We start from the raw sequence: 25,727 nt of genomic DNA, 5'->3' as shown, positions 1-25,727 counted from the left end.
CTAGACTGTATATAAGATCATCCCTAAGCCAAAAACTTTTTTGTACTTCATAATTAAGTTTAATTTTTGTATTATATATTTTTAATTTAAATTCAATTAATTAACATATAATGTATTATTAGTTTTAGAGGTAGAATTCAGTGATTTATCAGTCTTATATAATACCCAGTGCTCATTACATCACGTGCCCTCGTAAATGTCCATCACCCAGTTACCCCATACCCACATCCATCTACCCTCTAGCATCCCTCAGTTTGTTTCCTGTGATTAAGAGTCTCTTATGGTTTGTCTCCCTCTCTGATTTCATCTTGTTTTATTTTTCCCTCCCTTCCCCTATTATCCTCTATTTTGTTTCTTAAATTTCACATATGAATGAGATCATATAATTGTCTTTTTCTGATTGACTTATTTTGCTTAGCTTAATATCCTCTAGTTCTTTCCATGTCATTGAAAATGGCAAGATTTCTTTTTTTTATGTCTGTGCAATATTCTATTGCATATATAAACCACATCTTCTTTATCCATTCATCTGGGCTCTTTACATAGTTTGGCTCTTGTGGACATTGCTGCTATAAACATTGGGGTGCAGGTGCCCCTTCTGATCACTACATTTGTATCTTACTAGTTATACCTATTAGGGCAATTGCTGGATAGTGGGGAAGCTGTATTTTAAACTTTTTGAGGGACGTCCATACTGTACTCCAAACTGGCTATACCAGTTTGTATTCCCACCAACAGTATTAGAGGGATCCCCTATCTCCACATCCTCGCCAACACCTATCATTTCCTGACTTGTTAATTTTAGCAATTCTGACTGATATGAGGTAGTATCTCATTGTGGTTTTGATTTGTAATTCCCTGATGCCAAGTGATGCAGAGCATTTTTTCATGTGTCTGTTGGCCATTTGTATGTACATCTTCTTGGAGAAATGTCTGTTCATGTCTTCTGCCCATTTCATGATTGGATTATTTGTTCTTTGGGTGCTTCTTAATTGTGGACCAATCAAAGGAACATCAGTACAGCCCATTCTGACCAAGCATCTCATCTGTATGAGCCACTCTGTGCAGGAGGCAGTTCAATTCATCTTCACTGTCACCCCCTAGGAGGAAAGACAGGGTGCAGGGAAGCTGGACAGCATATTGTAGATCCCACAGTTAGCCACCTGTGCAGCCAGCACTGTAGCCCTGCTTGGCCTGAAGCCAGCTCTTCCCCACTTTGAACCTTGACACACCAACAGTCTGAAAGAGGCAGCCATATGACTTCTTATTAAAGACCAAGTCAAGTGCAACAGAAGAGGAAGAGGACCCACTCCGTGCAGGGAGTACTGCCAAGGGGTTCTGGGTACATGATCCCATTTTAGCCTCCAAGCTTCCTGGAGAGAAGTGCTGTTCCTGTCTTTCTGAGGTGCATACTGAGACCCAGAAAGGTCTAGTGAATTGCCAGAGGGCACAGAGCTTTGCACACTCTCTCCTTTACCACCCCTTTCAAAGCTTCAGTACACAACCCTTTTATCCACCCCAGATTACTGCAGTGGTTGTTTTTAAATGGGGCTGTACCCCTAGGGAGGGATATTTTAGAATCTCTGGGGAGAGAGAGAAGCAGTCTCTAGAGTTTGAATAAGTTTCACAGGTGATTCCAATATGCCTCCCTGGAAGATACGTGCTCATCTGTCCTCCAGTTGAGAATTATTGATGTGAAAAGCTCTTAACTATCCTTTTTCCTACACCAAGAAAATTTTAACAGCTTGATTGAAGTTTAATTAAACAATTAACTGCACATATTTAAAGTGTTTAATTTGATATATTTTGATATACATACACACCTCTGAAACTGTTGCCACAATTAAGATAGTGAACATATGATGGTGACTATAGTTAACAATACTATCTTACAGCAACTTGAAAGTTGTTGAGAGTGGATCTTAAAAGTTTTCAGCACACACACAGACGCACGCATGTAAGGTGATGAATGTATTAACTAACATTGTGGTAATCATTCCATAATATATATGTATATCAAATCAGTTTATACCTTTAAACTTACACAATGCTATCTCAATCATAGTTCAGTAAAGCTGGGGAAAAAAGGTAATAAACATATACATTCCCCAAAAGTATCTTTGTGCTTCTTTGTAATCCTTCCCTCCTTTTTCTTGCCATCATCCCTCCCAAGGCAATCATTGATTGCTTTGTCTCTGTAGATTAGTTTGAATTTTCTAGAGTTTTATATCAATGGAATCATGCAGAATGTTCTTTTCCTTTTTTTTTCTGGATGCATACCTAGGAGTAAATGACAGTAAATTTTCTCTTGTGAGGTGGTACAGGAATAATTGAGAAGAGGCAAACAGGTTTTGTTTTTAAGATTTTATTTATTTGAGAGACTGACAGCGTGAGAAAGAGAGCACAGGCAGGGCAGCCCCGATGGCTCAGTGGTTTAGCGCCACCTTCAGCCTAGGGCATGATTCCGGAGTCCCGGGATTGAGTCCCATGTTGGGCTCCCTGCATGGAGCATGCTTCTCCCTCTGCCTATGTCTCTGCCTCTCTCTCTCTGTGTCTCTCATGAATAAATAAATAAAATCTTAAAAAAAAAAGAGAGAGAGAGAGAGAGCACAGGCAGGGTGGAAGGGCTTTCCACTGAGCTGGGAGCCCAACAACCTGGGGCTTGATCCCAGAACTCTAGGATCATGATCTGAGCTGAAGGCAGCCGCTTAACTGACACCCAGCAAACAGGCCTCTAAGATACTGGTAATGTTCTGTTTCCTAAATTGGTAGTAGCTATACAATCATTGGCTTTGTTACTTCTTAAATTATTTATATTGTATTTGTATGAATATTTCACCATTAAAAAAGAAATAGAAAATAGAAAAATGGGAGATGGACATTAGAGTCTTGGACTTCAGCTTTTTTAGGTTTGGGTTGGAGTCTAGAAACTATTTGAAATCATTTGTCTTTACTTTAAGGATTGCACAGGAAGTAAGACCCTTCCCTTGAGTATGGAACAGATCTCTCATGTAGACCTTGAATAGACTAAGCCATATTATAGCCTTTTGGACCAAGTATTGACCTCAGGCCAATCTGAGCAGCCCCTAGGAGAACCAGCTTGGTCTGTCCTAAGAGTATACACCAGAACAGAGACAGCTACAGCTGCTAACTTGCCTACTTTTGCTCCTCTTCTGTTGCTTATAAGCAAAACTGAGGAATCTTAAAAAGCTAAAGTGAAAAAGGCAATGCCAAATATTAGTGGGATATGGAGCAACTAGAACGCTCAGACCCTGACAGATGGTAACATAACTTGATATAACTACTTTGGAAAACTGGCATTATCTATAAAAGCTCTACATACATATCCATTGTGACCCAGCACTTTTTTTTCCTAGCTATATACCCAAAAGAAAAGGATATATATGTTTACCAAATGACACATGAGAATGTTCATAGCAGCGCTATTTTAATAGCTATGAATTGGAAACAACCTAAATACCCATCAACAAATGACATATTCATACCATGTAATATTAAACAGTGGGGTGCCTGAGTGGTTCAGTCAGTAAGCATCTGCCTCCATCTCAGGTCATGATCCTGCAGTCCTGGGATTGAGCCCTACATTGGGCTGCTTGCTCAGCAGGGAGTCGGCTTCTCCCTCTGCCCCTCCCCCTGCTCATGCACTCTCTTTCTCTCAAATAAATAAATGAAACCTTTAAAAATAAATAAATAAAAATAGTAAATAGCAATAAGAATGAATGTACTACAAATTTCACACAGTATAGATAAATCATACAAACATAATGTTGAGCAACAGAAGCCAGACACAGTGTATATTATACCATCCCATTCATATCAATTTCAAAAACAGACAAAATAACCTATAGTGTTAGACATTAGGATAAAATATATCTTTTGTAGGGGGATAGTGACTAGAAGGACACCTGAGGAAGTTTTTGAGGTTCTAATAATGTTCTGTACCTAATCTGGTGCTAGTTATCAGATATGTTCATTTTGTGTATGTTTATCAATCTGTACACTTAATGCTCTGTGTACTTTGTATGTTATACTTTAATAATACATTCAGTCTCCCCCTGTGAAAAGATGCTTTGGGTAATACAGAGAGATGAACATCTGCTTGCTGCCATAAAGAATATAAATGTTCATTTAGGAAGGATCACAGAGGAAGAGGCACTGGAGTTGGATCCTAATTAAGGGCGGGGCTTAGATGGAAGGAGAGTTTGGGGGGGGGGGGATATTCCAAAATGGAAGAACTCTGTTGAACAAGGGTCCAGAGGTAAGAGTGTGTAAGGTGAGTTTGGGAGACAGTGAATTGATTGATTTAGCTGGTGTAGAACGTGAGGAGTTAAAACCAAACAGTGAATTGGGTCAAATTGCGGGCAGGCTTGTCTCTGCCTCTTTCTCTCTCTCTCTCTGTCTCTCATGAATAAATAAATAAAATCTTAAAAAAAAAAAAAACTTAAAAGAAATTGTGGGCAGGCTTCAAATACCAGTGCTCAGAAACAAGTGGCCTTTGGCCCAGTGATAGCCTGCAGATGTTTTTTGTTTTCTGTGCTCTGGTTCTTTTTATTTTTTTTCAAATTTGTCTCCATTTTTTGATATTTGAGAGAATAGCAAAAATTCAGATTTTTGGCAACACTGGGATTGCAAATTTTATGTGAAAAATGAAGACTGTGTTTAACATACAAAGTTTTTAGTGTGTATAGGGCTTTATTTTTCTGCCTGGCACTTGTAGGTATTTTATTTGCAGCTATACATTTGGGAAGCCTAATATTCTTAAGTACTTATATTAATCCATTTGGAGAATTTCCCTGAAAGGCTTTTTGGATAATTTGAAATTAAAGAGATTATTATTTTATGAGTTTATTTTTATTATGGCTCACTTCTTAGCATCTCATAGCTACTCAGGTTAACAGAAAAATATTTTCATTTAGAATTTTTTTAAATTTATTTATGATAGTCACAGAGAGAGAGAGAGAGAGAGGCAGAGACATAGGCAGAGGGAGAAGCAGGCTCCATGCACCGGGAGCCTGACGTGGGATTCGATCCCGGGTCTCCAGGATCGCGCCCTGGGCCAAAGGCAGGCGCCAAACCGCTGCGCCACCCAGGGATCCCTTCATTTAGAATTTTAACAATCTGGGACTCCTGGGTGGCTCAACAGTTGAGTGTCTGCCTTTGGGTCAGGGCATGATCCTGGAGTCCCAGGATCGAGTCCCACATCAGGTTCCCTGCATGGAGCCTGTGTCTCTGTCTCTGTCTCTGCCTCTCTCTGTGTGTCTCTCATGAATAAATAAATAAAATCTTTAAAAAAAAATTTTTAACAATCTGCTGAGAATGACCAGAAATAATTTTATTTTTCATTTTAGGTACCCCAGTAATAAAAGAGGAGGAAGAAGAAGATAACTAATGCCATGTTTTCTGCTTTGTGTTAACTTATTTAAATGTCATAAGAATAATAGATAAGTTTTGTATAATTGTCTATTTTAAAGATTCTCTGTGGGGCAAAGGTTCTTAAGATAAAACAAATTTCTCATTCCTACCTTTTTTTAAACCTATTTAGTGTTTCTCACCCCAAACAATAACACCAACTTCATATATTCTAGTACTTTTTTTTAGAAACTCAAATTGTCAATTTTTGTCTTCAGTCCCAGTTATGTACTGTGTGGCCCCATCTACTGAAACTTTTATAGACCAGTCATTTTTAACAACAAAGAACAACAAATACAGTTCTTTATTTAGTTTGTTTAGGGTTTCTTTTTTTTGTTTTTAAGACCAGGCATTTAAATATATATATTTAACTTTTGAATCTGTAGACCATCTTTCCTGAAGGTCCATGTCCTTATGACTCAGAAGCACAAATGTGTCATGCCTTTGGTTCAGAAGGCAGCATGGTGACAGGAAGAGTTCCTCTTAGAAGAAATACAGAGCAGTCCTAGAACCAAGACTCCCAAAGTCCAACTGCAAAAGCCGTGGTGAAAAAAAGAAAAATTAATATCTTGGAGGCCTTATAGCCCATGTTATATTTACTTATTTGTTTTTCCAAAATGTGTGCATCTGTCAACTGGAATTTAGGTTGTGTTTACACACCTGGCCACTTGAGTCATTGTGCACAGTGAGTAGTTAAAATGACTGTCATGATGATTCCTTTGACCAGTATTGTGGTCATGTTACCCATGTGGACCTGATCTTAGGCACACTTTTTGGTTTATGATCCCTTATATGTTATATAAGGAAATACATGTAAACAGTAGTTATATTTGAATTCCTAGCCTAAATGTTGGCCATTCATATATATCAAAATTTTCTCTAATAACTTTGTTCTGTTGACCCTCATGTTGGGAGAAGTGATTGCTATAAATAAGGATATAGAATTTAAAATATTGCATCTGATACCTTTCAATAGATTAAATTTAGAATTTCAAAATATATTTTTAGAATGCTTCTAAGTTAGCTCTTAAAATGAATTATGTAAGTGATTGTGGAGGGAAAAGAGAAGAGATATTTCGTTATGGGATCCCAGGCAAAGGGCAATATTTTTGAGGATTGCCTTCTCTATGAAGCATGATAGGTGATTTAACCTCAAAATTGCAAAGCAATAGTTGGACACAGAGGTTAGAATTTATAAAGAAAAACTTTTTGGAAAGTATGAGATATAGTAGTCAGTAACCAGATAAGTTCATAGCAGGCCATGACTGAATCACTGACAGATTGGAGAAAAGAAGTCAGAGGCGCTCTGCCAAATTGTGCCTAAAGTCCCTCAACCAGAGACTGATTCTTATTTCCCCATTTACCTTGTATAAAATCAGTCAAAGAGGGGAGAGTCATTTTTTTAAAAAGGTGATTGCATAAATAGTCCTGGGTTTCAGAAAACTTCAGCTATCATTTAAGTAGGAATTACATGATTTCTCTGAGTCACTCTGATCTAAGGGGACCACTGCTTTGACAATCAATTCTAAATACAAACAGCAAGAGGAAAAACTAGTCCAATACTTTTTTTAGCTTCTTGTTAATTCTTCCTCATAATCTGATAGGAAGAAATTTTTACTCTGGCTTAATATTCAAAGCCTTTGGGTATTTCTTTTGTGGACTATAGACAATGAGTATTCCCCTTGGTGATGTTTAAGTCCCCAAAAGTAGGAGGGAGGATGATCTTCTTGTAGTTTGCACTTCATCCAGTAGGCAAGCCTGAAGCCATTTTGCTCTGTATGGATATATTTTTCAAAAGTTACTCTGGAAGTGAATGTAATAGGGAAAGGATGACTTCATATTGAATCTATAAAGTGGCTTATGATGTTGGTGTTTGGATTTCTGAATTCTATAATATAGAAACTCATTTTCTTTGTTTCTCTTTGTTTCTTAATGTCTTTTAATCACTGATAGTTCTCAGAGAAGTGTAAGGTGCTTTTCTGTGTCCATTTCACACAAAATTCATGTTTAGTTTGGCTCAACAAATATTTGAATGACTTCTGTGCATCCCTTTAATGGAATTAAAGCCAGAATCCATGCCATTAGAAAATGGAAGATAGGCTGTATGAAGTAAGTTCAGAACATTCTTTCTAATCATTCCTTAAATCATCTTTTACTGTTGCAAATTTAGCTGATATTAAATGCCTTTGGCTTATGGATTAGATACTTGACCTACTTGGAATGGATTCTCTCTGGGCTCCTGGTTTAAAGCATTTTGTCATTTTTAGTGGCTCATTAAAATTTCTTCCACTATCATAATAATGGTAGAGCTCTAGAATCAGTTCAGTATTTTAATTTTTCACAGGTAACTTGATTTTAGTCTACAAAGAAATTCAGCTTTGCTGTGTTCCCTAACTCTAAGCTTATGGGTATATTACCTGGTCAGACCTTGAAGGGTTTTTGTGTTCTTTGTTCATAGGAGTTTGTTCCTTTAAACCAGAGTTTCTCAATCTTGGCACTATTAACATTTTGGATTGGATGATGTTGTTCTGTGTATTATAGGATGCTTAGCACCATCTCTTCTACTTACTAGATGCTGGTAGAAGCCCCTGTTTAGTTGTGACAACCAAAATTGTCTTCAGACACTACTATCTGTCCCCTCTGATGGAGGGATAGGAACAAAGCTGTCCCTGGTTAAGAACCAGTGCTTTTACTAACATTCCTTTTGTCCAGGGTGCATTTATTTTCACTCTGCCATATATGCCACCTGAGTTGAGAGAAGGTGATGTATTTAATAATCATGGGTGGAAGGAAAATGGTCCTTGGTGTTTTGCTTTTTTGTAATGCTCATTTTAATAATTTTCATATGACATTAGAAACTCAGGGCTGAAAGGTTCAACTTACATTTTTCAGCAGGGTCTCAACTTTTATTTCTTAGCATTCTTGCTTATCTTAGGACAGTGATTATTAACCTACCTCTCTCTTACTATAACAGAATTCAACTTTATGATAGATTTTTCTTTATCTCTGAAGCTGAACATTTTGAGTATGCTTTTAAATAATAGATTATTCTTTAAATGTTCATTCTTTAAATGTTCATTCATTGTCCGCAGATGCATAGAATTTTCCAGACTGTAGCAGTCATTAAATGCAGAAAGATATTGTATAAAATTTGGTAATCATATATGAAAGTTAGCTGGTGTCGGCACCAATTTTGAATGTGATCAGAGGAATGTCTGATCATGATAATTGGTCACTAACTTGGTATGGTTACTCGGAATGGTTATAAGACATTTAAAAGTGGTTCTTGTGTGGAAAAAAGAAATTTTGACTTGAATAGATGCTTCTTCTTATACCTTTTACTGGTGGTCTGGAGTAACGAGGAGTAAGAAATGAATCTTAACTCTTGGCTTATTCTCAGAATTGGTGATGTGTAAGTGGAATTGAAGATTGTTATCTCTGTGACTCAGAATCTTCCACCTGGGTTTTTCTTAGGATTAAATGGAAAAAGTATAGGGTCTAGAAAAGTTGGATTTAATCATTAACTTTTAAAAATTGGTGTGTGTTTGGGGGGAGGGTCAAAGTATTGATCATATGAGTAGTTAGTATCTCTCTAACTGCAGTCTGCCAGTTTGTGAAGACCTTACATTATAAGTATTGGAAAAGGGAGAAAACTAACGCTAAACCAAAAGTTATCTTTTAACTGAAATTAATTCCTTTGGCACACATTTTCTTTATTTAGGCTGCTTAATGTGCCTGTGAATAATTAAATATAAAACAAGATTCAGTGTAGCAGAGTTGGCGCTTTTGACACAGCTAATTTGGTCATATTCCTTTATCTTCATTCTAGCATGAGGTTTTTGTTTTTTTGTAAAACCATAAAATAGGTGCAATAAAAAAATAAAGGGTGTGTTTTTTAAAAAAAAATTACTGAACTTTTAGAAATCCCACATCTAAATCTCTATTCCTGCCTTTTTATAAACCAGTGACGACAAAGGAAGAAAACTGAAAGAAAAAATGAGACTGAGTCTTAGTTTTTTCTAAACTAAGAAAAATTTTCTCTTGCCACTTAGGGAAGTCATAAGTGGATTCTAGTTAATTTCCCATATTGGGCAGGTAGAGGGGAACCAGCCAACCAAATTATGACCCAGCAAATTTAACAAGGGGGTGGGGGAGAGTAAAGTATTTTGCAGTAGATTTGCACTTTAAAATTATGAACTGGATGTTGGTAGAAAGTACTCCCAAAGGGCAGATGGGTAAATACCTAGCCTGCATGTGGATATTAGAGAATCAAACTTCATCCTTGCTCGTTCTAAGCCCACCTGAGCAGTAGTTGTCTGTACATAATCAGAGTCAGGATTTCCCTATTTCCCTCCTTGGTGTCATCTTCCATGTTTGCTACATTGACAGTCATCCCTCTGGGGAATGTGTCAAGTAGAATTCTCCTACTCAGAATAGAAACTTTGAGTTAACTTTCCCACATCTAGATTTGAAAAAGGAATTTAGATGGTTAAATTAAGTTATGGCTCATGTTACAAGGGTGGGAAGTTCTTTGCTTCTTTGATCTGCAGGGTACCTGCCTCTGAGGTGCTACTGCCTAGAGGGATCAATTCCATCAAAAGACTGGTGAGTTGGTAGCTGTAGTGAATATACATATAGCTAGCTACTTCTCCCAGGGTGTCAGTCATGATAACGAGCATCATTCCAGAATCTTTGGCTTCTAGAACCAACTCCATTCTGAAGAACGTTTTAACATCTATTAATACTTTGGTAATAATCTTTTATATGCAGGAATTTTGTAGCATGACTTTATGACTAAACTTATTGTGTTAAATTATTTAGAAATGTTGAGTTTCTGAATGTTATTTTGTGAGACATGTTTTAAAATAGTAATAAATTGTGTTATTTTATAAAAAATTATTTTGTATCTTTTTTGGTTATATTGATTTTAGCTAGTACAGAGCAACCATGTGAACTTTCAATGACATTTAATTCTGAAGAAATTTGGTCTTTGGATCAAACATTCCACACAGCTTGTGAGCATGTGTATGAGAGAGATATGGAGAGAGACCGACTCATCTTTTTGAGTTTTTTTTCCCTGTAATTCACTACCAATGACAGTCTCCTCTCCCAGCTTTGTGAGTCTTCACAAGTTCTCTGGGCACTATTTCAATGATTAGTACCCTGGAGAGAGTGCTTCCCAGGACTGCAAGTTACTATGCACTTAACCATTCCTAGTTCTCTCCTCACTAGTAGTATACGAGGTTAAAGCTGGTTGATAGGCCCCTGATGTGAGGTCTGGAATAACATGACTTCGGCCAGCCCCTGTGTAATACACAAGAAACAGGAAGAGCCTAGTAAGAGGTGTACCATTACACATTGTCTCAGCAGTATTCTGTGCTATCGGCCGAATATAATTTTGGTCTCAGAATGAGACTGTAGTGCAGTTTATTTCTAATTCTTTATTCCACAATTCTTTGGTTATAAGGATGTTTCTTGCTGCTGTCCTCCTTTAAAAAGCAGATTTTAATTTCTGAGCCTATAAAGAGAAAACCTTAATTCAGATTAGAAACAGCTCATTCTGGGTGGCGCAGCGGTTTGGCGCCTGCCTTTGGCCCAAGGCGCGATCCTGGAGACCCCGGATCGAATCCCACGTCAGGCTCCCGGTGCATGGAGCCTGCTTCTCCCTCTGCCTGTGTCTCTTCCTCTCTCTCTCTCTCTCTGTGTGACTATCATAAATAAATAAAAATTAAAAAAAAATGTTTTAAGAAACAGCTCATTATTTTTAGTTCACTGTTTTCTAGAATAAAGGATGTCTAGAATCATGACAATGTATATCATATATATATTGTATTGAATATAAATGTATGTATATGTAGATATATAATTGTTATATATAATAAAAAATACTAAGTGATAATCCTCCTTTCTAAAATGCAGTCAACTCTGCAGCTATAAAAAAGTATATCCCTATGTACAGATATAGAAGGATGCCTATAATATTAGGTGAGAAAGATTAAGAACTCATTATTACGAATGTAATATGTGTGGAATGAGAATGTGTGTAATCATGTGGTGGCTGGTTGGTGTGAGGTGGTAGTGGGAGTATGTGCGAATGTGTACATGGAGAAGCGGGAATGTACGGATGGGGTGGGACACGTGGTGTATGCGTGTAGTGGGAGGAGAGAGTATGTTTATGATGGAGTGTTGTGGGGAGAAGGTGGGAGTGAATGGGTACAGGTAAGATTCTGAGAAGTGAGGGGGGTGCTCTACCCAGTGCCATGCTGCCATGCTGATGGGAATGGAGGGGGAAGCTATGTGAGTTAGGGAGCGGGGGAATGAGGGGGTAATGTTTGTTGGGGGAAGCAAAGACTTGCCTATCTGTTGTGAGAGTTAAGTATGTGGAGATGTGTGTGTTGAGAGAAAATTATGAGAGTGGAACAGACATGACATGGGAGAGGAGGACATGAGTGAGTATACAGAAAAAATCTGTTAGAATTTATACCAGTATTAGCCTTTATAAATAATTTTTTGCCTTACGATTTTTAAATAGGTTGGTTATAATTTTAAAGCCTTAGTAGGGGGATCCCTGGATGGCGCAGCGGTTTGGCGCCTGCCTTTGGCCCAGGGCGCGATCCTGGAGACCCGGGATCGAATCCCACATCGGGCTCCCGGTGCATGGAGCCTGGTTCTCCCTCTGCCTGTGTCTCTGCCTCTCTCTCTCTCTGTGACTATCATAAATAAATAAAAATTAAAAAAAAAACATTGTAAAAAAAATAATAAAGCCTTAGTAGGGGAAAACCCCACTGAACTCAAGTTCATATAACCACTTCTGGATTTACTAGGTTCTCAAGACAAACATCTTTAGTCACTGATTCTGTGCAGTCAAGCCTGTTTTTGAACTCTCCCTGTTTATATCCTCTTAATATAAAATGGCTGCTATTATATGGACTTGCCTTTGTACTGTTAGGAAATCCTGATAAGCACTACTCACAGATACAGAGACATTCTTAAAAGTCTTTATAACACATCTATGGACTTTTCTGAAATATCTAGAAAGGCTCATTTCTGGCCCATCCTTAACTGGAGTCCTATAATAATGAGGAGAGGGTGTCTCCTCACCTGTCCTTGAATTACTTTAAAGGCATATGCTTTTTTTTTTTTTAAAGTTCTCTAAGCAACACAGCTTCAAGTGAGAGTGATATTTCCTTGTTATAACTTGGAATTTCATTTCATTGGCTGCTTTTAATTATAAACATGTTAAAATAGGTTTTGGTTTGAATAATGCAGTGTTCTAATAAGTATATGAGTTACCTACACATATGATATATGTTTTTTAAGGATACTAAACCAGCAGATACTCTGGCAGAGTAGTGAACTTTATTAAACAGTTTTAATTTCTGAATAAAGTGAATTAAATCGAAACTATTTACAGAAATTCCTAAAATCACAGGATACTATAGACCAGTAGCATCCGTGCCAGAGATTTACTGTTATTAGTTAATTCTAACAGCAAATAACAGTCTGACTCTTCATACCTCAGTGCTTAGAGGCATGTCCCTCCTGAGCTGGAGGGGAGGGGATCTTTGTATAGTCCAGGTTACCATACAGGGATTCCTTTTATGACAACTGCTTAACTTCTCATTGGTTGTCTCAGAGAGACTTACTCATGTAGCTCAGTAACTCCTGTACTTAACAGACAGGAAAGTTCCAGAAACTTTAAGAACAAATTCTGAAAGACCTTTATGAGCAAATGGTGAATTTTTTTTAAGCCACAGCTTCATTGTCTTCGTCGAAACAGGATGATTATTTTTTTTTAATTTTTATTTTTATTTATGATAGTCACACAGAGAGAGAGAGAGAGAGGCAGAGACACAGGAAGAGGGAGAAGCAGGCTCCATGCACCGGGAGCCCGACGTGGGATTCGATCCCGGGTCTCCAGGATCGGGCCCTGGGCCAAAGGCAGGCGCTAAACCGCTGTGCCACCCAGGGATCCCATGATTGATTATTTTAAATTCTTTTTTTTTATTAGCAACTTCAAGTATAACAACTGAAACTGGAATAAGTGTTTATTTTCTATTAATAAAAATGAATTTTGACAAAAAAAATAAAATGGCTGCTATAAATCGGAAACATTCATTTTAAACAGGTATGAGAAATTATTCCTGTAGTAAAACAAACATTTTTAGCTGAAAAGGGATTTGAAAGGGGAGAAAAAGCATTGCTAGATAACATCCTGAGCCCCATTTCAGGATTTCCTAACTTTTTATAGTAAGTTAATATTGACTTAGGTCTGTTTAGCCTTCTAATATTTGCCTTGTAGAAAACATGCAAAAATTGAATACATTGAAAGGTTCTGTAATTCAAACTCAAATAGTATGCTATAAGGTTAAAGATACAGTAACTGGTTATATTTTTTTTTAAGTGACACCGGGAAATCTTCCTAAGAAAAGAGAATAAATATAGAGCTTAATTACACTGAAATTTTATATATGTGTCAAAAAAAAGACAATAGAATTTTTAAAATACTTTTATTCATATACATGTATTTTGACAACTTCAAATTTAGAACACTTAGAATCAGCATGAACAAGAACTACCATTCAATGACAAGGATTTGAAATGGGGGAATAGATACTGTAACTGGTTCTTATTAATCTCCCCATGCAACAAGACACTCCCTGTGTCTTGTACAGAGAAAAATTGATTCACACAATTCTAGAATTGCAGTATTTTTCTAACATCCCATTCCATAGTCTCAGAATACTTTTCAATTAAAATGATCCAGATGTTTCGAGATGAAAAATGAAACAATTTGCTTTGTAAGGTTGAATAAATAGTATCTGAGTCACATTTCTTTCCATTAATATAAATTAGGGAAAAAATTAGGAACAATTTACTGTAAACACAAAAACTATTCACGATATTAGTAACAACGGCTCATATTTTTACCCAACACTTCCTGTGTTTGCCAGGCCCCGCGCTAAAACATCTGAACATGCAATTTCACAATTATCTCAATGAGAAGTGTCAGGGATTCACATGGTTTTTACAACGGATGATTGCCACAATGACAGCTGGCACTGAGCACTTGTGTACAAGTCTTTACCTGGCATTGCAGCGAGTACGACTCACTTGTAGCAGCTCAGGGTGCTCATTTGCACGATTGTACTAATGTTACATGAATACTCAGGCCTGACTCCCTACCCCCACCCCCAAAACAGCACATGGCGGAAGTCTTTACTACTAGGGACACACCTGTAAGAGCACGGAGACAAGGAAAGCAGCTGCGATCTAGATGTGCACTATCGCCCGTTTCCTGGGCCTCAGAAGTGCCCCTCCAAGCCTAACTGCAGGAGGGCGGCCTCGGCCTCCTCCTCCTCCTCCTTGGCCTCCTCCTCGCGGATCTGCACCAGCAACTGGAAGAGGTTAGGGGCAGGCCCTTCCGCGGCCCCGGTCAGCCACAGCTGCCTTCGGATGGCCCCGCTGTGGTTGGCCCCGGCAATGACCTGCTCCAGGCGGGCCTGGTTCACGTTATCTTTATCTATGGCCCCCTTCTCCACCACCTTCTGCAGAAGAGGCTCCAGACGAATGACATACGCAGATAACTTTTCTCCCGGGTTCTGGTAAGTGTTCAGAAATCTGACCTGCGCATCCCTAGAGCTCTCGACGCTCCCAAACACCTGCTCAAGCGCCTTCAGGCATTCGGCAGTGGTTATCGCAGGGTTGTTCGTCTTGAGGATGCGGATGACATCAGCGGCGGGGCCCCGAAGACTCTCCATCAACCGCCGCCTCTTTTCTACATCAGACACCTGCCACTCCTCTATGACCTCATTAGTGTGCTCCAGCCAGGGATCAAAGGTCTCCTCCCCAGGCCCCGGGATGTCCCTCCCCGAGAACAGCGTCAACTTCTTGTACCATATGGACTCAACAAGAGGCTGAATAACGTTATCTAGAATATAGTTTAGCATCTCTGCTGGCATATCTGGACCCGGGGCCGGAGTGGGGTTCTGAAACCCAAGGACGCGGGCAACATCTTGCACGGTCCACCCCTCTCTCGCTAGGAAGAGGTGCAACCTTTCTAAAAATTCAGCATCGGAAGTCGGGGGTTTAAAGACCACTTTCCAGACACCTCCTTTACCCGGCATCTCCCTGGGGATCGCGGCGTAATCGACAGCGCCAGTGAGCTCTAACAAGGCTGCTTTCGCATTCTCTTCCCTCCAAAACATCCTCCCAAGCACTCGATAGGGCACCTGGGGCATCGCAGCCTGGAGGGTCTCTTCGATTTCAGCCTCATCACAGTTCACTGGGATCCCCCAGACCAGCAGGGCTCTCTGGGAGTTGACATCCATCCCCCGGCACCAGTCTTCCAACAGCGTCATCGCCATTCCCCCAACTAGCGAGGGCCCCAATTCTACAAAGACGGATTAGGCTGTGGCTCCCTGCGCTCTAGGGCTCAGGACAGCAGCAGACACTCCCCCCAGCCCCGTGGGCGCGAGGGAGGCAAGCTTGACGCAATCACAATTAACAAACGACACCAGAGTCCTGCCCTCTTCCTTCGCGGCCCCCAAAGGCAGTCCGCCGGCTGGTCCCCGCAGCCAAGCCCCGGGAGGCTCGGGCAGTCGCCTCACGCGTCCGCCGCCACCCGGCGTCTTCGGTCGGGGCCCGCGGCCCGGGTCCCCCACCTGCAGCCGGGGGTCGCGTCCCGTCGCAGCGCAGGAGGCGGGCAGCGAGCGCGGCTGGCGAGGCTGCGCCGCGGGGCCGGAGGCGCCCGGGTGCGGTCGCGGGGCGTGGCCGCCTTCCCCGGCAGCCGGGCGCCGGCACTCGGGGCTCCTCTCGGAGACGATCCCGGCGTTCGCGGCCGGAGCCCGGCCTTCAGTCGGCCGAGGAGCGGCTGCTCTGCAGACGAGGGCTGTGCGGTCCCTGGAGGCAGAGACTGTTCTGAGGTCGCGGCGGTGGCCGCCACGCCAGCCCGCCAGCGGCTTCTTTGCAGACGCAGGGATGGCTCCGGGCGGTGAGGGCGGCTGAGGACCGAGGACACAGGCGGCGGAGGCGCCGAAGGACGGGGAAGCGGGGCCACAGGCGGCGGCGGCGTGCAGGCTGCGGCGGGCTGCGGCGGTGTGGCGCAGCCGGGCCGCCGGGGGTCCCACCCGCAGCCCGCGGAGGCGTTACTGCCGCAGTGCGGCGCGGGGCCGGCTGCGGGGCCGCTTCCTCCGCGCCCCGCCCCCGAGCGTAGCCATGGCAACGGTGGTCCTGCCTACCGCCCGCTCCGCGCGCTCCCGCGGTTGGGGCTGGGGGCGGGGTGGAGCGGTTGCAGAGGCGCTAGCCTGGCGCTCCCGACACTGCTCGGTTTGGCGGCGCATTTCCTTTTTCACATTTTCCAGTTTTCATTTCATGTTTTAAAAAAGATTTTATTTATTCGTGAGAGACACAGAGAGAGAGGCAGAGACACAGGCAGAGGGAGAAGCAGGCTCCACGCAGGGAGCCCGACGCGGGACTCGATCCTGGCACTCGAGGATCACACCCTGGGCCGAAGGCAGGCGCCAAACCACTGAGCCACCCGGGCTGCCCTTTATTTCATTTTTTAAAAAAGATTTTATTTATTTATTCATGAGGGGTGGGCAGAGACAGAGGCGGAGGGAGAAGCAGGTTCCCTGCAGGGAGCCCCATGCGGGGCTCTATCCCAGGACCCCAGGATCCTGACCTGAGCCAAAGGCAGGAGTCCAAACACTGAGCCACCCAGGTGCCCTTTAAAAAAAAAAAAAAATTCTTTTTAACAAAGCACCTTGTTTAAAAGATAATATAATTCTGGAGTGGAGTTAAGGCTGCAAATGCCTCCGTCACTGGTCTTCCGCTGCGTAGGAAAATAGTCTTTAGCACCGCAACTTCCCTGTGCCACCTGATTGCATTCTGCACCCTCCATACATTCCCTCAATGAAACTAACACGTTGGAAGCGTGCCGCGCACATATTTTTGTGTGAGACACTGAGCTGAGACTTTTTCTTGTCTAAAGTTTTGTAAAAAAAAAAAAAAAAAAAAATACCCGTATCTAGTCAATAATCCGTAGCCAGGCAAACGCTAGTGTGTTATTTTTCCTGTCCTGGTATCAAGAAAGAGCTGATAGAAGAGAATCCTCCTTGTGGCTCAAAAATGTCAAGCAACCCCCTGCAAGCAAAACAGGGCCTACTTAACGTCAATCCCAGATAGTGAAAATCTTCCCCAAAAGAACACAGCATTCAACTCTGAATTTTTAAAACCTTATTTAATAAAAGGTTTAAAGATACAGAAGAACATTCAAAAGTAAATAAGTTACATAGGTACATTACAATCACATCCGCAAGATTTACTTTAGTGTGTTATTTTTTCTTTTTTATAAAAAGCACACAAAAAATAAAATCTTCAGTCTGGTCTATCACAACTGTACAGCAAAAGAGGTAATAATATTTATATATATATATATATATATACACTATTTTAATATGTAACAGTCTTTTTAAAAAAGGGTGCCACAGGCAGCAAACACACAAAAGGCAGTGTCTGATCATGTTTTTTTTTCCAAAATAAAAGGAATATACTTATTTATATGCTATTAAAATATTTGTACAATAATTACACTGTCAAGGCTGTTCCTGTGCTGTCCCCTCCACACAATACCTTCAACTTAGAGACAAATGAGGAAAAGGTGAAACAGCTGCGAAGTGTTAGAGGCAAACATTAACACAGCAAAATATGGGGAGGACATACAATTGTTTTATAAAAATATGCATACTTCCTGTAAACCTAAGGAGTTAGGCTTGCCAGTCTGGTAATAAATACCGTTCGAAAAAAAAGAGAGCCCCAGTGAAAATATATTTAAACAGCTGAGGCTTGAGTATGTGTTGTATTCCTCCTTCATCTTAACATCTGGCACATGAGAAGAAAGAGGTTAGGTCACTGAGGCAGTTAAATATAGGGGATTCTCTAGACATAAGCAGCACATGACCTCTGTGCCAGGGGTGGTGGTGGGGTCAGAAGGGATGAGGGTGTACCTTAGCTGTGAGGGGGGCTGCTGAAGGCATGGAGGACAGTGCGCTGAAGCACAGTCTCCTTGGGTGGGTAAGACACCTCAGAAATGGTCTGGGACACAGGCACTAGGTTAGTTTCATGCCCTTAGCTAAGTGTAGATGGAGACTGGAAGATGGCTATGTGAGATGGTGTGGGGAGGGCATTATAAAGCTGGAGGTGTTTGTCATTTAACTTCTTAAAGCAAACAGCTCTGAATAGAAGAGAACAAGGGAAAAAAAAAGATGAGCCTACTGTGTTCACAGAGAAAAAGCACCATTAAAGGATATACCCATCCCAGCTCCTATGGCTGCACCTACTTTATTGGCAGGTCACTTGGAACAATGGCATTGCCCTCTACACATTTTAACTTTCACCGTGTATCCTAGATCTAAATCCATCATGGAGCACGAGCCCTTCGAAAATACAGTGTCTGGAATTAATACAGAGGTACCATCTTGATTTTTTCCACCAATATTTGCCTAGTCTGATTCCTGTGAGCGTAGAGGAGGAGAATCTCTCTAAACAAGGAGGTTCCTCTTACCACATGTCCACAGAGGGGCCTGAAACAAAATACTGTTTAAATAGAAAAAACGTCAGGAAACATAAGTAGCACTTTGGGGCGAAGCTGCGAAGGCACTCTTATTACACAAGTGATTTAGAAGACAGCTTAAGTTTGCCACCCTCCTGTTTCTGGAGGGCATACCAGATTTTTGCAAACTTGGGACCTGGAAGAAGCCTTTGGAGGAAACTAACTGGGGAAGTTGACGATCTAGGTAGCCGTCCTGGAGTCTGGCGGGGAGAATTTTGTTACTCCTATCACTGGGGTCCTGAAGAACCATATTAATGCATAACTGAATGCTGAAAAACACCTGTTAGTGCATAGTTTAGAAACAAAACTCCCTCCCCACTCCCAGCTCCCCAACAGGAACATGGATGTCTTTAGGCTATTGGGTGGTAAGGAGAGTAGCAGGGCTTTTGGCTCCTTCCTAACCTGCTGACCTGTCCTATGCTCACGTTCACTTGGAACGTTTCACACAACTAACGCTGAAGAACAAGATCAGAAAAATAACGTGGCCCTCCTATGGGAAGTGATGGGGCCTCTAGAACCTTCCAGCCCTTCACTTCAGTGACTCCATGCCAAATATGGCCTCCTCCAGCCAGAAAGAAAACTAGAATTCTGGCTTCCAGCCAATCCCCTCGGGCAATTTGAAAATACAGCCAGAGAAGAGGTAGCAATGAGAACTGCCTTTGACCTTCCTTGCTTCTGCTAGTCTTTGTGTGGCTTTGGTGACACCTTACACCTTTCCAACCTCTTTCAGGGCTACTAAAACTCCTATTGGCAAGAGCTTCCAGAGCAACGAGGTGAGTGAGGGACCTTAGGGTCTTAGGAATGGGGGGGTGGGGTGGATGCCAAGAAGATGCCTTGTTTTGGGATAAATGCACTTGGGCCTCTGGAAAGCAGGAGGCCCCTGGTCCCTGAGAGGATGTTAAAAATTAAATATTAAGAATAAATAAATAGCTCCCAAATGACACAAGTCAAGGAATGAAGGCTCCTGTCCAATCTGGTTAGGAGACCTCCCCCTCCCAGGGAAGGATCCAGAAATCTCCAGCATGCAGGACTGGGGGCTGAGCTGTGGATATCTGCGCTAGACCAGGTGGGATGGGGTGAGGGGGCAGCTGCCAAGGGCAGGGCAGAGGCAAGGCAGGGAACTTGCACCAAGGAGCAGGCTGGGCCCCACAGATGAGCCCCCTCGGCAGCCTCCGGGGGCCCAAAAGGTGTTTGGCAAAAAGGGGAGAAGCAGGAAGAGCCAAGATTTATCAACAGTTCCCTCCAGCCTCCCCGACCCTCCCGCAGGCTGGCCCCTACCCCCCACATCTGAGACCCCTTCTCGGCCCCCCGCGGGCTGCTAGCCCCCAGCAAAGGGCCGGGTACCGGTCCTCCGACCTAGCGGCCTTCCCGGAGCCTTCCTCCCAGAGGAGGTGGCCGCGGGACAGGGTAGGGGACAGCACAGGTGGCAGGCTGAGTTCCCTCTCCGAGCTGACCACACACTTTCCCGGGGCGGGCGGGGGGCGGGCTGGTGCTCGGCTCTCCGTGGTGACGACCTTGGGCAGCGGGGATCACAGAGGAAGGGCAGAGGCTGCGCGGGCGGCGGTGCTCGAGCGCCCCCGAGGGGCGCCCCAGTCCAGGCAGGAGGGCGTGAGGCCGACTTCCCCGCCGGACGCAGAGAGAACTGGATCCTGCAGCCCTGAAGACTGCTCCCGGGGCTTTTTATAAATAAAAGAGCCGTTTATTGTATGGTCTCGTTTTCTTCAGAGAACAGTGCACGTGAGCTCTCCTCTGGCCGCCGGCGGCCCCGGGTGCTGGCGGGGGCGGCCCCGGGCACCCGGGCTCAGCCCCGCTCCCCCGCGCCGCTCTCCTCGCGCAGGGCCGGCGGGTGCGGGGAGGCGGCGGCCGCAGTGGCCGCCGCGGCCGCCGCCTCCTTCTCCTTCTGCCTCAGCGCGGCCGCCTTCTTCTCCTGTTCCGCGTGGCTCTTCATGTGGGCGCTGCGGCTCTTCACCTTGTAGAACACCCTGCAGCCGGGCAGGGGGGCTCCCATCAGAGGGCCGTCCCCGCGCCCCCAGAACCCCCCCAGACTAGACAGCGCATGCACATGTGTGTGCGCAGCGTGCGAGGGTGCGCCCCGGCATGGGTGTGTCCGTTTACGTGCGCACGCAATGTGCAAAGGTATACCCATGTGGGTGCATGTGTATGTGTGTGTGCAAGCGCAGGTGCGTCTGTGTCTGTGTGCGCACGCGTCCTCGTGCGTGGGTGCGCAGGTACATCTGTGTGTATGCGCCCCTGTGCAAGGGTGCACCCCATGTGAGTGCATCTGTGTGTATGCAGCGATCGAGGTTGTGCCCCACGTGGGTGTGTCTGTGGGGGGCCTCCCAGCTCTGCAGGACTGGCTCCGCCCACATGGCCACCCCCACCCTCCTAGGGTGCCTGATTCAGCGCCAGCACGCGGCTTCCCAGAGCCGCCAAGTGATGTCACCGCCCTAGAAACCCTTGCTGCCAATCACCAGACAAGGTGAAAGCTCTGACTACCTCTCACTATCCCCCTTGAAAGTACATTTCTCTGCCCCCAGCGGTGGCCACCCTGCTAGGTTCCCGTGGAGGCAGGGCCTACCACCTTACCTGCCACACTTCTTACAAGGGAAAGTGTTCTCCTGGTTCTGGGTCTTGTTAAATGTCTCTGGTTTTTTCTTCTTCTCCGAAAAAGGCAGTGCCCTCCGGGACTTCCCTGGCCCCTCCCTTGGCTTCTCTGAGGCTTGGCCACCAGCAGACCCAGGGGCATTAGATTCATGGCTTCGGAGGATGAGGATGTCATTGGCCTGGAGAGGATCAAACAGGGAGAGGTGAGAAGTCTGGGAAAGAGAGGTTCCTACATTCTGGCATCTCAGGGAACTGGTCCTAGGCTCCTGCCAAGTGCTCCCCTAGAATCCACTTGAATCCTTTCAGTGACAAGGGACTCACCGCTTTTTGGCAGCCCATTCCAGTCTTTGGCCAACTCTATCTTTACAAAGCTGTTGCTGCAGTAATTCTGTGGGAAACCCCTAGCTGCCATAGGACTTCTCCATGCATCTATCTAATTGGGGGGTGGGGGGTGGGGCAGGGGGAGGGAGGCAGCTTGGTGTCTCAATTAATGATGTTTGCATGTTTTCAGTCATTTAGTCCATTCATTCTTGCCTTAATTCCATAAATAAGATTAAAGTCCATGTGACTGTGACAGGTGCTGGGGATACAGAGGTGACAGACAGTAACCCCTGCTCTCAGAGGACTCAAACTCTAGTGAAAGGCACAGATAACAAGGGCCACCCTGGGAAATGCCAAGCAGACACCAAGAGTACAGGACACCTGGCACAGAGCTGAGAGGTGCTACTCAGGATATAGGAATCATGGGCCTTGTGATAGGGGAGCCTCAGGGGGCCATTAGAAGTCCTAAGTATGTACACGAGTAGACCTCATAGAGAAATATACTCAAAAGTCAGAACTCAATGGGGCTTGTACATAGAGCACAGCTCCTGGAGAAGGAGCACAGCTAAGTCTCAGAAGGGAGAAAAGAGCTGTCTATCTACAGTCTGGGGTGGGGCAAGGAGTGTCTTGTGCAAGCATAAGTGTATAACATAGATTTTTTTTTTTGAAGATTTTATTTATTTATTCATGAGAAACACAGAGAGAGAGAGAGGCATTGGCAGAGGGAGAAGCAGGCTCCATGCAGGGAGCCCAATGTGGGACTCCATTCTGGGACTCCAGGATCACGCCCTGGGCTGAAGGCAGACACTCAACCACTGAGCCACCCAGGGGTCCCAGAATTTTTTTGTAAAGGTTCTCCCAGGGGGCAACTGGATGGCTCAGTTAGGCATCTGCCTTTGGCTCAAGTCATGATCCCAGGTCCTGGGATTGAGCCCTGTGTCGGGCTCCCTGCTCAGAGGGGATCTGCTTCTCGCACTCCCTCTGCCTGCTGCTCTGCCACTTGTGCACTCTTTCTCTGTCAAATCAACATATAAAATCTTAAAAAAAAAAAAAAAAAAAAAAAGAAGAAGAAGGTTCTCTCAGTAGCTCCCTAATAGACCCTTCCCATCCCTACTCTTTTTTAGGGGACCTCTCCCTGACAAGGAACATCTCTGGCCAGTATGTCTTGCTTCTTGGTCTGTGATATGGTGGACAGAGGGCCTCACTACAAGGACAGTGGGTGGGACCTCAGGCAAGTCACTTGGCCTCTCTGAACCCAGTGTCCTCTATCTTCCAGGTAGAGGGTAACACTATGGGGTGACCGTGAGGAATCAACAAGATAACAGGCAGGAAGGCACTGTGTGGAGAACACCTGTCAGGGGCCATTGTTGTTGTCCTCATGGTCTCAGCTTGTTCTTCTTGTCAGACATTCCTGGCGGGGACACACCTCTCTTACAGGGAGCCTGCCTGAGCTACAACTCATAAATGCTTCCCCAATGTCCCCATACGCCTTTTAGGTCCTCACAAAAGCCTTCTTCTTGAGTCTCAGATCCAGAAGCAATAGAGTATGAAAATTAATAGCAGACTTTGGAGTCAGGCTGTTTACTAGTTGTCTTTTCAAGGGGGCCTCATTTTCCTCATCTGTAAAATGGGAATAATGACCACACAGGGTTATGAGGATTAAATGAGCTAAAAGCATAAGGCATTTAGTACATTTCCTGCTGTGATGATGATGATCGTCATCACCATGTTCCTGTTCTGCCTTCCCCCCTACACCCCGAGGCCCAGCTCCAGCCCTCCTTCTGGCCCTGGACTCCCCCAGTGGAGGGCACACTTACCGTCTCATTGGCCTGTAGTGTCTGTGTGGCTTTGACAGCCGCTGCCCTCCGGCTTCGCTCTCGCCCCTCTTCCTGCTCTCCCTTCTCCTGGATCTCTGGCACCTCCTCCTCCCCCTCCTTCCTGGTCTCCTTTACTTCCCTTTTGGGCTCCAGCCTCTCTTCACTTGGAGACTCTCTTCTGGGAGGAGGCACCCTAGGGAACTTCTGGGAAGTCTACAGGGGACAAGAAGGAGGGCAGTGAGCCTGGAGCTCAGTCACACAGCCATTCTGCACTGATTCTGACCCAACCAGGGACCACTGGGCCCTGCTCATCCTGCTTGCCTGACCTAGCCCAGCACACCCTCCTGTGCTACACCTCTGTAACCCCCACCACCCCCCAAACCCAGCTGGTCGGCTTCCAAAAGAAGATGGGAGTCTTGAGCCCTGGAAGCCCTCAGGAAGACACAGAGCACTTGAGACTGAGCCAGGGGCAAGGAGCAAGCATGCCAATTCAAGAGACACATACTTCAGCGAGGTGCCCTGGTGGAGCCCGGCAGCAGCCTTAGCTCCAATTCTAAACTATCTTTGTAATGCTTTCGGCACTTCCACCTGCAAAATGAGGACCAAACCATTCCTGGTTTTAGCACAGCATGTCAGCAAGTGTGCACTTAGAACCCCAAGATGATGTTAGGTGGCCACATGGACAGAAAACAAAATAACATTGGCTTTTCAAATTTCTTTCAATCCCGATTATGATTAAGGACAAAGTTTCGACTTGGATCTTAATGTGTCTTTTATACTTCTTCAGTCTTAATTAAACAGAAGTTAGCCCTGAGATTCAGAGCCTTGGCAGGTAATGGTATCTATCTAGAATTTAATAACATTGTTTGATTTTCATATATATTTCGTTTTACTAGTACCTTCTATGGCAAACAATCCTGGTTTTCTGTTTATGGCTCTGATATAATATTTCTCTTCTGAGTAAAAAAGGAGCTTTTTTACTTCTGAGTAAAAAAGAAAAATATGAAGTAGGAGGGAGTATAGGTGGTAGATGAACGTGACAAAAACGGTGATAGTGACATGTGGCAGGATGCAGACATATTCATGATGGCTGTACAAGAATGACTCAAGTTTGGGCAACAGTGTTCAAGATCTGCTATTAGGGGACAGTAAGTCAGCGCTGCTATAAATACTGTGGGAAAACTCCCCAGTGTTCTGCAGCAAACACAATCTATCGTTACCATGACACTGGCAGATAGAGAGGGGAACCTAACGGCCCAGGTCCAGTGTCCAGGACATCAGCTCTTTGGGGCTGTCAGGGATACTGCCTTCCTCTCTCTGTTCTCCATGGACTTCCAGAGAGCTTGGCCTCAGGCTCCCAACTCAGTCCCTAACCCCAGACACAGCCAAGGCTCTAAGCAGCTGAGGCTGGGAAGGGAGTCACCTTAATATCCACTTCAACCTCTTCCTGGGCTGACTTCTCATCACTTGTATCCACATCCCCGAAGGTTAGCGTCCCGTTGCGGCCGATTTTCACCTGCTTCTTGTAGGTGTAGTAGAACTCCACACACTGCGCCACAGTCTTGGTCTGGATCTGGTTTGAAGCCAAAACTGAGGTCAGAGTTCCTGGTTTAGCTCACCTGCCTTTCCAGTCCATGCATGTGCCCCTCAGCCCCATCTCAACCTCAGCCTCAGCCAATGCTAAACCCAAGAAGCCCAAAATACAACCGCTTCTCCAATGCATGCCCTGAACAACCACCAACCAATTCAATTAACCAATGCTTCAGCACTATTTAAAAAAAAAAAAAAAAAAAGAGCTAAAAAGAACATGAGGCCATTGGGGAGATCTGAATAAGGATCACATATTGGAGAATACTGCTGTATCAGTCTAAATTTCTTGGGTGTGATAATGATATTGTGGTTTTGAAAGAGATGCCCTTGTTTTTAAGAGATGATCAAATGTC

At 44.0% G+C, this 25,727-nt stretch overlaps 3 protein-coding genes across 5 annotated transcripts in view; 1 reads left to right on the top strand and 2 right to left on the bottom strand.

Annotated features, from left to right (window-relative positions):
• The window catches only part of DNAL1 (dynein axonemal light chain 1), a 40,449-nt gene extending 29,277 nt beyond the window's left edge, over window positions 1-11,172 (top strand). Inside the window, exon 8 of the mRNA XM_055303928.1 lies at window positions 5,370-11,172. Coding sequence (XP_055159903.1) covers window positions 5,370-5,410 — 41 coding nt within the window. The 3' untranslated portion in view covers window positions 5,411-11,172. The remainder of the gene's footprint in view (window positions 1-5,369) is intronic.
• Window positions 11,173-13,522: 2,350 nt separating this feature from the next.
• On the bottom strand, window positions 13,523-16,525 carry PNMA1 (PNMA family member 1). Its single transcript, XM_055304135.1, has one exon. The coding sequence runs from the start codon at window positions 15,795-15,797 to the stop codon at window positions 14,736-14,738; it is 1,062 nt and encodes a 353-aa protein (XP_055160110.1). The 5' UTR covers window positions 15,798-16,525; the 3' UTR covers window positions 13,523-14,735.
• Window positions 16,526-17,652: 1,127 nt separating this feature from the next.
• Window positions 17,653-25,727, bottom strand: part of MIDEAS (mitotic deacetylase associated SANT domain protein) — a 69,657-nt gene continuing 61,582 nt past the window's right edge. For all 3 annotated transcript variants that reach the window (XM_055303952.1, XM_055303951.1, XM_055303950.1), the window contains 4 exons: window positions 25,208-25,357; window positions 23,785-23,997; window positions 21,629-21,825; window positions 17,653-21,024 (listed from right to left, as the gene is read on the bottom strand). In XM_055303952.1, coding sequence (XP_055159927.1) covers window positions 20,844-21,024; window positions 21,629-21,825; window positions 23,785-23,997; window positions 25,208-25,357 — 741 coding nt within the window. In that variant the 3' untranslated portion in view covers window positions 17,653-20,843. The remainder of the gene's footprint in view (window positions 21,025-21,628; window positions 21,826-23,784; window positions 23,998-25,207; window positions 25,358-25,727) is intronic.

The sequence above is a fragment of the Nyctereutes procyonoides genome, unplaced genomic scaffold (genome assembly GCF_905146905.1).
Source record: "Nyctereutes procyonoides isolate TBG_1078 unplaced genomic scaffold, NYPRO_anot_genome, whole genome shotgun sequence".
Taxonomy (NCBI): domain Eukaryota; kingdom Metazoa; phylum Chordata; class Mammalia; order Carnivora; family Canidae; genus Nyctereutes; species Nyctereutes procyonoides.
The sequence above is the reverse complement of the archived record's forward strand: the minus strand, read 5'-3'. Positions and strand labels throughout refer to the sequence as shown.